At 40.8% G+C, this 14,103-nt stretch overlaps 1 protein-coding gene across 1 annotated transcript; it reads right to left on the reverse strand.

The window, feature by feature from the left end:
- Window positions 1–2,130: 2,130 nt before the first annotated feature.
- Window positions 2,131–7,646, reverse strand: cplx2a (complexin 2a). The gene is made up of 3 exons (XM_070827719.1): window positions 7,616–7,646; window positions 4,426–4,604; window positions 2,131–2,322 (listed from the first exon to the last, which is right to left on the reverse strand). Exons 1-3 carry the CDS (start codon window positions 7,644–7,646, stop codon window positions 2,131–2,133), a joined length of 402 nt encoding a protein of 133 aa, XP_070683820.1.
- Window positions 7,647–14,103: the final 6,457 nt, after the last annotated feature.

A 14,103-nucleotide genomic window follows, 5' to 3' on the forward strand; every position in this document is an offset into this window, starting at 1 on the left:
AAATAACAAGCAAGGGAAGTAGTCACTCATATCTGAGGTTTTCTGAGTGATCAATCTGAGCGTAGTCAATCTAGGACCCCATCAACCTTTCACACTGCAAAATAGTCTCATCAATAAGGAAGAGCTGAAGTGACATTACTATAACACAAGTTAAGGATTAGATTATAAGAATTAAAAAAAATTTTGATTTTGACATTTTCTTTTGCTTAAGTGTCCCTTTTTTTCTATTTCTATTGTTCTGAAATATGTCCTCAGTGATGTATGGCAAGAGTTGTTCCAAGGATGGTGGTTGGTTTTTTTTCAATGAGACACAAGGTTCTTTACAGCCGGCCTTTTTTACAGCAGACATTTAGACTTGACAAAGTAGGGAAAGCACACAGGTATTACTAATAACATTGAAGACACACAAAGGCCTGAGTTTACACAAAACAAGGCAGAACAAGGGGAAGAATAAGTATAAGGGTGGGAAGCCGACCTGACATCACAGAGGACAGAAGATGACACGTCTTTAATGTCTGTGAACAAGGTTTTAAGTTTTTATTGAATCTCAGGCAGAAACATACACGATAATCCTTTATTGCTCATGGCATTCCACATCGCCGCCATCAGCGGCTCATTTTCACACCCAAACCAACAATAAGTAGGAACTGAATCAAGCATCACTTCACGTCGTCTTTTAAAACACTTCTGGTTTTGCTGTGTAACTAAATCAGTAGCCAGACTGCAGTATTCACTTCACTGTGTGTGTGTGTGTGTCTGTGTGTGTGTGTGTGTGTGTGGTGAGGGAGGATGGTCTCTTTCTCGCAAATTGTCGCATGATGCAAAATCCAGTGTTGTTGTCCATTGTCAAATTAACACTGCTTATTGTAGCTTAGAAATCATAAATACATATGTCTTTATATTATTCATACAGATTCATTCAGTGTTCTCTCCCTAGCAGTAGATCCTGATAGTAATAGTATATATACTGTAAGTTCGGGTTTTATGGCTGAAAGCTTAAGGTTTTGGCTGTTGTATGAACGGCTGCACGGTCATTCTTCATCAAAACAACGAGACAACAAAAAAAGAAAACCCTGCAAACTTGTAAATTAAAGTTCCTGAATGCATACATATCCTTTTTTTTAAAATTTTTTTATTACTGATATTATTACGGGTTATATCGACACGGTGGTGAAAACACACTCAAACTTAGGAGTTATTGCCTTAATATTTTTTGCATGATAAAGAGGAGGATAAAACGGGGCGAGGGGGGGGGGGGGGGTGAGTTTGCACATATCCACACAACAAACTTGTCCAGACAAATGGCATGCAAGACATAAGAAGGAGACGCACTGAACAGGGGAATAGAAACATTTTTAAACACTACACTACATGGATGTTATTACACTTTGATTTGTGTGTCGGGGGAGATAGACAACAGGTCTGACAGAGGATGTGTAACACTGTGTGCAAAAGGTTTGACATAAATTTCAGACATGGTCAAACACAAAACAGTAGCTTTACAGTAGCTTTAGGAGCACACAACAGTAGTCTTTAAATTTCCTTTTTAAAATATGGCTTATCAAGTTATCACACTTTTTTTTTCAGTTATTTTAGAGACAGACACACAGTTAGTATAATAATTTCATATAATATTTTATGATTGTTTGCCCACCTTGAGGCTTGTAATGTATTCATTTATTTATGTACAAATTGAGTGAACAGATTATTTTCAGCGCTGTGAGGGAGCTCTGCAGCTACCGCAGAGGACAGAAAAAATGAGTTTAAAGCCTCTCAGACTGAAAGGATAAACCATCGAACATTGTGTTTTTAGCGCCTCTGCTTGCTGTTAGCTTCATTAGTGTAGCCTTGCTAACGTTCACCTGGTCAGCCTAGCTTAGTCTAACGGCCACAGGTCACACTGCTGGCTCACATCCGACTCACCTCCCCCACCACAAAACTCCAGTTTGTCCGAAAATCAAAAGACCACACTGGATTAAACTTCAATTTATGCACTTAACAGAGAAAAGTTCACATCTGTCATGTGGATGGAAAAAAAAAAAAAAAAAAGAAACACCTGATCTGAGCCAACCTTGTGAATGTAGCCTATGAACTGAGCTAGATACCGTTAGCATTAGCGGCCCAGCTGGCCTACTTCTTCAGCATGTCTTGCAGCGGGCCTGGCAGGTATTTCATCACTGTGTCCATGATGCTTTCCTCTTCCTCTTCGTCACCGCAGCCGGTCGGCACGGCCTTCTTGGGTCGAGTCAAGCTGCCGGCAGCAGGCTCCTCTGCGGCGGCTGCTGCCTCCGCCTCCGCCTCCTCGCGCTTTTTCAAGCCGTACTGGTGGTCAAACACAGAAGAAGAAGTACTTGGAAGTTAGAGATTGACTTTGAAGATGTTTTTTTTCTGTTGAAAAACTGAATTGCATGTCACTCGATGCATTCTCATCTTATTAGTGTGTGTGTGTGTGTGTGTGCGTACGAATGTAGGGTGAAGTATTCTGTGCATTGGCAATATGAGGCATTACATTTGGGTTTAATTGCATTGAATGATGGTGCTCAGATGGAATAACTTGCTTGGAAATACTGGCACTTCTGTATTTTTAAGCGCCAAGAGTGAAACCTGTAATTACGACAACATAAATGCGGCAGATGCTACTCGTCCATCCTACTGAAAAGTGAACTTTTCATGAAGGCTTTTCCTCGAGGCTTCATCGTTCTCTTATTCCTGTCTGTGTCTCTTAGCAAAGCAGTGGTCTGGAATATGTCAAAAACAGAGTAGATGTCTTGGGTGCACGTCAAAAATCTTTGGGATGTATTTGTTTGACAAAGGCGTACAACAAAACTCATACCAGCTGTGAAAGCTCTTGCTACCAAAGCTGCATTGAAAAAAAAGTGGATTTGTGGAATTATCAACACATCCTCGTACAGAAACGACAGAATAGGTCGATTTCTAATGCCTCCCACGTTCAGTGTCCTCTATGGTTACCACAATCAAGCAAATAACTTGCATTGCATATGTGACATAAGTTAACATTATGAAAGTGTCAGTTTGGTTAGGTTTAGGCACCACATTGGTGACTGCGTTACCTTACGGTACATTAAAAGGGTTAAGGTTAACCCTAACTCAATATTGACTTCTGTTTTTACACTACAACACAAACAGCCGTCTCCAGGGTGAAAGCTCTGTGTTTGGCCCATCCATCCACTCACCCTGACCACCGTATGCAGACTTCTGCGCTTTTTATACAACGTCAGGGAGCTCCTCCCTTGCTGCCATCATAATTACTGTGCCCACTAGAGGTCGCCTACATTCACAGTGGACATTTTAACCCCCTTGAACAAATGACCACAGCTATTGCTTTCAGTATGAGGACAGGCTGGGAATCATCATTCGTCAAAACCAAAGACAGAATTTGAGACTGTGAGCTTTCTAAAAATAATACATCACTTTTGTCAACTTGCACAAAGGAGTGTTATGAAACACTTAAATGCTCTCCATACTCGGGGTTATTGAGACATTGTTATCATATTGCCGTTTGTCATACTCTAGTTTGAACGTTACAGATTTCAGCTATAATGTGGACAACGGGATAAAGAAGTGGAGAAAGCCGACAGAAGCCTTTCCATAACAAGCACTTTGGGACTTGTTCTCCTCTGGGAGAACTTGAGAATAGAGGAGGGCTGCTCTTCATTCGCTCTGATTCACAGTATCCCCCTCAGACCTGCCCCACCCACAGACTGCCTGTCTTGTCAGTGAAGTGGTTACACTGCAGCCTTTACCCTCACAGCAGCCCCACAGCCTCACAATTGTGGAGAAGAGAAGCAAACTTTGACTCAAAAGAGATACATCACATTGAAATGAATTCGTTAAATATGATACTGTTTGGATAGAAGCTTTGGATCAGAATTTCTGCAAAAGCTCGTCTCGGACTGCAGTCTAATGCAGTCGTCTCTCTGATCCACCCAATTCTGTCTAAAAACTCACATTTATTCGTATTAATCATGGCTCCACATTTTTCTTCATCTACGGCTTTCTACTTCTCTCAGTTCGGTACAACTCCTTCCTGATGCTCCACTGATCTATTTTATAATCCTGGAGAAAGTCAAAAATAACATAAAAGCAAACAGAAACAGTGTGGTAATAGTCTATGTCAAACACAGGTCTGTTAGAAAGAGAGTTTTGCTGTCACGCAGCCAAGATGTGAAGCTTTTAGAAGCTACTTAAACATCAAAAGACAGGACGCCGTCCAAAAACATCAAAACGTCTCACATGGACTTGACACAATTTTATGTTGATTTTATTACTTTTGCTTCTCTGTTTTATTTCTCTCCATTTTAGTTTTCACATTTAGCATCCACTGCTAGAAAATGAATCCCCTGTTTGGTTGTTCTTTGTACAGGTGACCGTGAGGCTTGACTTGGCTGGTCATTGTCATTATACCTTATCCCTGATGCCTTGTCTCATGCTTTCCCGCTCCGCCTCCATCTTGGCATATTTGGCCTTCCTCTCCTCCTCCTGCTGCCTCAGCGCCTCCTGTCTCTCCTCCTCTTTCTTCGCTGCGTCGGGGTCCTCCTCCTTCTCTTCCCCGCCCAGCATCTTGCCCACATCAGGAGGACCTCCTGAGGAAGAGGGAGAAAGGAGAGGAAATGCATGAGACACAATGGCAGCTACAGCAGGCGGCCATAGGACCGAGATGTCAAACTATGGAGTTATTCTGTAAGATGCAGTGAAGTAAAGACAGATCAACGTCAGACAGATACGAGATAAGTGGACTTCTGGGACGCCACTGCTGCTTAATACCTGTTACTTAAACAACCCAGTTTCCCTCTGAATGATTTAAGTTAAAACTGTTTTGTAATTTTAGCCCCTTTCAGTGCTTTCATTATTTTTACACATTTATCTCAAAATGATCTATTTTGATATGTAAATATCTATTCTTGCTTTTATAATTTTCCTCTATCATGTTCTCCGACTTCTACATTAACTGTATAGTCTCTGTTAGAGTCCTTGTAAGTTTTACCCTTATACTCATTGTTACTTATTGTACATATCAAATTAACTAACTTTTTACATCAGTAACTTCACTTCAATCTACTGGAGACAGTAGCAAAGCATTTCTCTGCTCATTTCTTTACTATATAGTGACAAATAAAATTTGAATTTGATAATATACACAAATTTGGACAGGAGGCACTCTCCGCTACCTGCATAGCACCAGAATGTTTAATGCTGCTCATATCTCATTCATGCATGCTAAACAAATGGTTTTCCTTACTATGGCCAGGATTTACTGACTGTCACGACTTCAAAATTAGCAGAGTATGGGACCTTTAAAGGAATATGTGGGGAAAGTTAAGTTCATTCTGGTATTTGGAGGTCCTTCCAGAACAGGTTTACGTGGTTTAATGTTCAAAAACCACGTTATTTTTCTCATAGTCGACATGGCTGTTGCAGCTGTTTTCAGCCTCTTTCTGAAAGCTCTGTAAGAACAGAACAATCTGCTTCTGCTTTGCTCTCACTTCTTTGTGTTACCAGGAGATTTTGTAAATGAGGAAAAAAACAATGGCAAATACAGGAGGTCTTCAGAGGGTGAGGACAGATGGCCTGCTTAAGGGCTGCAGGAGGTCACATGTTCAAGAGATCCCCTCATGACATCAGAAGGGGAGCCAAATCTAAACAGTGTTTTTAGACACATTTACTGAAAGATGGAGCAGAAGAAAAAGAGACGATGGTCTTTTCTCATAGTTTCTCATCTGCATACTGTTTCAGAGACCTTTTATAATATTTTATATTTATATTTCATAATGCCAGGAGCATAATTCTAAAGGAAAAATAATCCCTTTATTCAATTTCTTTTGTCCTGAAAATAACCCAACAATCCGCCTTAAAAAATCACCATGTAATTGGTGTATTACTGCATAATATAAGCTCATTCTCAGGTCATTAAAACGTCCACATGTCCAGGGAGAAAACTGATGATTTGACCTTGACGTCCTCCTCTGACGGTCTCCTAGCAGGAGGCGGGCAACCACTGTAGTATAGCTTAATGGTGCCATGATATCAGAGAGAGGGACCATGAATCAGGGTGTGTACAATTTTACTTACGCTGAAACAGAAAAGCAGATTGACTAGTGGAGAGTTGTTGCATAATCATGATGCAAGACAAAGGAATAAAGGAGAGTGAGAGCTGTGAGTATAGAGTATGAATATGATTTGCTTATTACACAACAAGGCACGATCCCTGGAAGATGTCTTACGCAAGCCCTCTTACTGTCCCTGCAGGAGTTTAACATCCCATGAAATAATGCCTCGTGACGCTAAGGCAGAAAAATGCTGAGCGTTGCAAACAAGAACAAGAGAAACGAGAGAAACCTGTCACCAAGCATCAGCAGCACAGAAAAAAAAGATGAAAGATGATGAAAGCCAGTGGTCTGAAGGATTTGGGCAAAGATGGGAACAGATAAGTAGTGAAGAGGAGGGGAAAAAAGAAAAGAGGAGAGAAGGACATGGGAGGTAGGGACTCAGTATACCGCAAAATACTGTGACAAAACAAGACATATTTAGGAAAACAAGGCGACAACATGAGGAGAGGGAGAGAATGTGTCAGAAACTATTGAGTCCAATTAGCTGAGCTGTTCCAGTTAGTGGGATTACCCAGCAGTTTCTGTGGGACCAGAGAGGGAGAGAGTGTGACAGTAGAAAAGATGGAGGGAGGGGAAAATGGTGAGAGTGACAAGAAGAAACAGACAAGTTGAAGTGAGGGTAAAAGAAGGGGGGAAGAAAAGGATTAAAGGGAGAGCGAAGGTGGGAGGATGAGGAGGAGGTGGTGAAGGGAAAAGGTTAGGAGACAGACAAAGGGGCATCTGAGGAGACAAAGTAAGCAACCGTGAAAGAAAGACAGAGTTCTCCCTCAGCCTGCAGCTGCCCCCGGTATCGTTAGTATTTTGACTCATCAGCATAAAAATGAACTGCAGCAAAATGCGGAGAGATAAAAGACAGGAGAGACGGAGGCGAGGAAGGGATGAAGTGAGATGGGATGAGTCCAAGAGCAATGGAGGAAGAAAAAGAAAGGGTACAAAGAGAAATAGAAACATTAGGACAAGTACGATGCAGCATGGTATGAAATATTATTATTAGTTTATTTTCCAGTCAAAGTCAGTTTGGATAAGTGGCTGCTGAGCTTTTACCTCTAGGAACAGTGCTTGCATGGGCCTAGTTTTGTACTTAAATGAATTTAACAGTTCGAACCAGGAAAAGAATCAAATTAATACTGAACTAAAGACCATCAGAAACACAATGTCACAGCGTTAATCATACTGACATGACTCCATGTTAATGTGATAACTACATGTGCGTTTGAATGGTGATGTGATCACGTATTGCTTAGAAAAAGACTGACAAACTACGATCAATAAGAAATTATTCAAATCAGCAGACTTCGGTATTTCCACCTTTTATCCACCTTTCATTAATAAAAGGTGACAGACAGTCTGAAGACGTGCAGGTTCGGTTAATTGGCAGCTATAAATTGCATTCATTCTTTACCAGATTGTCTATTGTGCTCACACCTCGCTGTCCAGCCTTCTCTTCTGCCTGCTTTGCCAGTTTGATCGCTGCCTGTCGATCAGACCTTGGACCCTCTGCCTGTTGTCTTTGGACATGTTTTATACAGCTTATGGCTCTATACCAGTCTGGTGTTTGAACTCCTGTCTGATCGTATGAGTAAAGGTGTGAAGTCTTCACCTTCAGTTTTGTATCTGGGCTCAAACCTGATTCTCTGCTGAGCCATTACACAGTCAAAGAATTGGGACAGCATGATGGTCAAAATGGCTGAAGAGACAAAGAAAATGGCCACCAACGGAGACTTTAAATAACTTTACAGTCAGTGCTGTGTGCACCACTGTACAGTCTACATTCTTTGATGGACAGGTGCTCTTTGGCACGCCACAGCAACGAGGGCTCATGGAAGTGAAAGAGACAGAGATGGATTAAAAAGGAATTCAGAGAGAGAGAGAGAAATCCGAAGCAAACTGAGGTGTTGCTATAGGAGCGTTTAATGAACAGCACACTGACGCTGACATAGCAATATCTGCCCGCCCATGATTCACTATCTTAGCTGTCTTACAGGTGTGTGTATGTGAGAGAGCGTAAGACAGTGTGGAAGAGAGGGATGAATAGAACTGATGTGCATATATGTTGAGTGTCCCTATATGCACAGGTGCATATAAATAATTGCTTAGTTCCATTTTAGGCTCTCATGCATGAGTTCTTGTGTGGTTGAGCAATTACTTTTCCTGTGTGCACACTACTATGTGTTTATATATATATATATACATATTATTTTTTTTTTTCTCCCCTTAAAGTGTTGCTCTGGACCATTTGTTGGCACTTTTAATCACCGCTCACCCTGCATCCATCCATACCGCACAGAATCCATTTTATATTAATTGCGTTGCTAAGAAACAGCTTGCATCCAAGTTTGTTTCCTGTCAGCTGCTGATATAAGCTAACGCTGCCACTGGAATTGAAATTGAACCGCTTAAGAATCAGTGTTTGCAGCGGAGAAATGGGATGATCGCTGATCAATGATGCAATCTTCGTCTCTGACCTGTGATTTAGTCAGTAAAACAACGCGCTTGCACATACTGTTAAAATCAAAGTGTAACTCGTTGATGTTGACAGGCATCGGTGTCCTCGGTAATGTCTCAGCAGGGTTCAGATTTCTCAACAAGAGCTTATGTGATGATCAGCAAACAGGATTCAGTATCAGCTTATGATCGGGGTACCTGAATATCCTTAACAGGGTTCATGTAAACACTGCTACTGAATCCTGTAAGTGGAGCAGTGACTCACAACCAGCTAAGCCTTGTTGTCAAAAGATAATAAACAGAGACAAACTTGGTCTGGTTTCACCAAATCCTTGGCACATTTGGATCGTCTTTGTTCAAATGTAAAAGAAGAGGATCCCGGGAGACAAAGCCGTGAGTTATACTGAGCTGTGTATGATCCCCGCTCCTGCTTTGTGAACCGTTTTAGAGATACAGCAATGTCCATTCAAACCAGAATAATTCTATTAAGCTCTGAGGCATCACATAAGCCGTGTCAAGCTATGTTTTTGATTAAAGTGTCTCTACTCTTTATCCCTGCGTACTGTAGAAGTAATAGTTGCCTGAATGATATTCACTGTATAAGCTGATAAAAGGCTGTAATGGAAAGCTGACAGGTTGGCCTTTTGCGCCCTTTTATCGTTTTTGCATAATCAACATTATAATAGATGAGTCAACATCAGCAAAGACAAAAAGACACTTTGCAGAGAAATTCTCCACCGTGCCAGTCCAAAGCCAGTTTAGTCTACATGTATATTTGTCTGGAATTTGACTTGCGGACAAAAAAAGATGCTGTGTAGGAGCTTAGTCAGAGGTCTCTCACACTAGTTATTCCACGATAAACAAGCTGTCCAACATACAGATCATCGAAGGTTTTTGTCCATCTGCCAAATTTGTCTTTATAAGACTTTTTCCTGTGGCAACCATCTTCCTCCTTCCACAGTCATACTACTCTATGAGCCTTTTCTCGGTTTTTGGGCATTACTTTGCTGCTTGGATAAAAGGTGTCATCTCCCTAATCCTCTCCTTCTGAAAGTTCTTTTCTGAAATCTTTGTTAAATCAAAAGTCATGAGGGAAAGGAGGAAAGAAGACTAACCTTAGCTAACCTTCTCCCAGCCCTTGAACATTTGACAGCATCAGATAAACAGTAGTTATCCACTCTTTTTCCCACTCAGGGTTCTCAGACAAATCCCTCTCTAAATCCAAAGTGCGGTGGGAACGCAGATGAGTATAAAGATCTAGGCTTGGCCTTCAGGACAGAAATCATTGTCTCAACACAGCTTATTTAACGGCGGAAAAAAAATGTGGCAGGGAAGAAATTAGTAGAGAAGGAGGAGAAAGTGTGCTCACTGTTGTTCCACTGCATTAATTGGTGGCGGTTATGCTTTGAGTCCGCTTAAATTTCCCTCAGGTGGAGCAACTTTGCACAACGTGTATCGAGCAGGACAAGGGAGACGGCTTCATTTTGCTGTGAGGCTGGAGTTCATAAATGCAAGCTTAAGAAATATGGTCAAGTGTCAAAGGAAAGTTAAGGGTGTGGGTGTGTGTAATTTCTACACGCCACTTGCAATCACACATTGCTCTCTAGAAAAAAGGGAAGTCCATGTTGCAATAGATGCATGATGCTCAAAATGTGAATTTGTTACTGTTATATCAATGTGTCAGATTTAATGTGCAACAAAATTAAATCTTTGTGTTTTATAGTATCTTATATTTATGTTTTTATACATTAAGGACACCTAATTACAATCTGAGGATTTAAAAGGTTCAGAATTCTAAACTGAATTTAAATAAATAAACTGGAGTAAATGTAAAATGCTGTTGAACCCCAACCATACTACTACTACTACTACTACTACTACTACTACTACTACTACTACTACTACATAATCATCAGCATACTGCAGCTCTATCTGGGAGGGTTTGGCCTTGGATTTGAGTCTGTGGACACTGAATCGACCTGCCGTCCGTTCTGTACAACATTTGAATGTCAGAGGGCAGAATTTTGCAAATTGGAATGGAAACACGGTGGGAGCAATGTCACCCACCGTTTCACTCCAGCTTCATCCATAAAAGGCTGGGACTCATCACTGCTGCTGCACAGCGTAGCTGCTGACGTGTAGCTTTAGAGAGGTCTCAATATTCTGCCACGCAGTTTTGTCAGGACAGAGCCTTCGTGCTACTTTTGCTGTTCTTTTTCAGCAATAAGTTGTCCAACGTCTGTGTTGCTGTCATTACACCAATACTGGTTTCCTCTTGTAGCCCTGGACGTATTGCTGACACCTCTGCTGTTGTGTCTCAGGCTCTCCAGTCAGTCTAATATGCATTATGGAGGAAACAAGACGTGAGTCAGTCAGTCAGTCCAGCAGCCATCAGCACTTACTGTATATACAATGCTGCTTTCTGAGTGCCAGTTTTTTGGCGTGGGCAGCAAGCCTTCAGTTTATTTTCCACTAAAGAAGAAGTGATGACGTATTTGTATTCGACATAGACAGTCAGGAGGAGCAGTATAGCCTGACCCAACCAGTTAGATACTTGTTTCTTTCTTTGCAGCATTCTATTTAGAGACGTAGAACTGTTGGCTATTTTACTGTGGTAAACATCACACAGCAGCTAAAAAACTGTTTTAAAGGCACCCTGTGGACATTTTTATGAGTGCGTCTCCATTTTGTTAAGAACGTGCATGCCTACGAGAATGCACACACACTGGTGACACAGTATGTGTTCCTGCTACTGGTTTCAGGCTATTACACTAGAAAACACTGGTGGCGTTAATGCTTGAAAACTTGGGCTCTGTTTGAAATTGCATCTCAACATACTATTCACACTAGGTACGATGTCAACTTTGAGTATGTGGTGAGAGAAATTCCCAGATATATATTAGATTAGCAAGAATTTCTGAGTATCTCAACTGCCCCAAAATGCATTGCGTCTCTTTAGCCTGTCCAATGGCAGACTGTGAGGCAGACACACCACACTGTGGCTGGTAAGAGGCATGGTTGGATAAAATAAAACAACTTACTGCAACACAAACCATCCCGCAAAACACTCCAGATGCAGTGGCCAGATTAGCTTTATGCCAACTGGACCAAATGGACCTAGCTTGGATATATACATCATGTATATACAGATAATTGAATTGTGTGTAGCATGAATAGAACTACAACTTTCATATCATCGTGCAACCTTGTGTTGTAAAATGAAAAATAAATTAACCTTGACCCTTGAATGAGATGAGGCAGTGGTTATACATTATATATATATATATACATATACATTCTTAGGGGAGGAAGAGGAGGAGGGAGGGGAGAAGAAGGTTACTTTTTGGAGCAGGTAGCCAAATCTAACAGAGGAAAAACGTGGGAGCTCACATATATAATGTGCTGTAATTCTGTAAATATAGATTTTATTTTGCCATAAAATAATACTCCATAGAGTGGTAATGGTGATTTAAATCATTTTCATTGAGCGGTAGGTCTGGTCTGTACAGTCAAGATGAACAATCTTTTACTTGTTTAATACAACAGCTTGTCACTACAGTCTGTCATAGTTCTATGTTGTGCTTTGTGCACGGCCACCTTCAGGTAAAAACTTCTCCTTGATAAAAGTATCTAAACTAGTGGCTGTATTTTCCTGAAATTAGATGTGGATTTTGATGTTTTCAGTGATGCTTTTTGGCGATGCCATCCCTTCCCAGTACGGACAATGTTTTCCTCCTGCACCAGGTATTGCAATGATGCTTGCTAAGCACATTCCTGCTTCCTCCCATGGGGTTTTCTGTAGCATCACCCTCAGGATAAACTTCATACTTCAGCTACAAACAAGTGAGACAATCTCAGGTTTACAATTAAAGTCCAATTGTTTCATAAATGTTTATTCAGTCAAGTGTCATTTTCTACTCCTACCCTGTTTCACTACAGACTGCTGAGTATTATATTTGAACAGATATAGAAAAAGTGAACTGATCATGGCAATGTGATTCATTATCCACTAGCTTCAAGAAAATAAAGTGACTGAGTTAAGATGGGAGTCCTTTCCTCGCAGTATGTGTTTAGTGGATGCTGGAGCAAGTGAAACAGATTTATATATAGTTTAAAAGAAAGCTTTCATGTAAAAGTCATTTTCATTTTAAAGCCTCTCTCTGTCTTTTTCTCTGTCAGTCTCTCTCACCATTTGTAACTTGGATGGTTGAAGGTGTTATTTATATAGAATCTGGACATACAGTATATGTCAAGCACACCATAAACACACACTCTTTGTACTCTGGGAGGAGCTCAAGGTCAATTTGATGAACTGAATTTGATTTACTGGAGTAATGCACAGGAGGAATGGGATGGGGAGGTGTGTGCGTGTGCGTGTGCGTGTGTGTGTGTGTGTGTGTGTGTGTGTGTGTGTGTGTCTTCCAGCGGTAACCCTGTGGACCAATCAGGCGATGAAGACCTGATTCCCATCAGCCAATCATGTTAGAGTGCTGCTAAATGTGATCTGTTCTTTGAGGAAACGAGGAGAGAGAAGAACATCTCAAGGTGTTTTCTGTTTTCATTTCACCTCAGATCACACAGCTTTGTCACATCTAAGCACTGAAAATGTCATCCGTTAATGGGAATTGATCTATTTGCTGAAACGGTGTTGAGCCCCCATGTCGACATATGATCAAACATGGTGAAGTTGGGTTTAAGAATTAATAATGATGGACGATGTAAGAATAGGTTGAAGGTTTTGGCAGCACATTTATGTTAGCATACATGTCAGCTAACAGAGCATTTGTTGGGGACTATTTTCAGCTGTGGATGAAGACACAATAGCAGAGTCCACGTTTATTCCAATTAAGGATTATTTTGATTTGTTGCGTTTTTAGTCTTTTCATGGAGTTCTACTACACTCAAAAACTACATTTTGGTAGTTCAGCTGCCTTTCAATATCATGACAAACTAGTATTAGCTTGTTTGCTAAGTGTGGATGTAACCCATGAGAAGTCATAGAAAAATACAAAACATTGAGAATGCTGGGATCAACTCTTGTTCACTTGTCTTTCATCCTTTGCAAGTTGCAGCAGTGGCAAGCTTTTCAAAAACGTTTTATTTACAAGCACATCATTTTTGCAGCATTTTGCAAAACGAAAAACAAAAGAAACACGTTGGCAAAGGTTTGCATTGGGAAGTTCTATTGTCAGCTGAGCCTCCAAAAGGATTAAAAATGAAATATGTTTTGTTTTTCTGCCGCAAAGCTTTAGTGAGGACAAGGCCACTTACTGTCATAAGCTATTTTAAGTATCCCACAGTACCAACAAGCCAATAAGGGTCTCATCCAAACAGCACATACATTTTACTACTTCTGGTTTCAGCCTAGAGAGCGAAAAATGAGTCAGAGATCCTATTCAAATCTATATTATCATTCATCATCATATAGCCAAAATAAGAGCTGTCTCCCCTTTTTATTCGAAGCCAATTCTACCTACGTACCCCGAAAACGCAACTCACAAATTTGCCTCGAAGGTCTTTTACAGCCCCT

This window comes from Pempheris klunzingeri, chromosome 3 (genome assembly GCF_042242105.1).
Source record: "Pempheris klunzingeri isolate RE-2024b chromosome 3, fPemKlu1.hap1, whole genome shotgun sequence".
Taxonomy (NCBI): Eukaryota; Metazoa; Chordata; class Actinopteri; order Acropomatiformes; family Pempheridae; genus Pempheris; species Pempheris klunzingeri.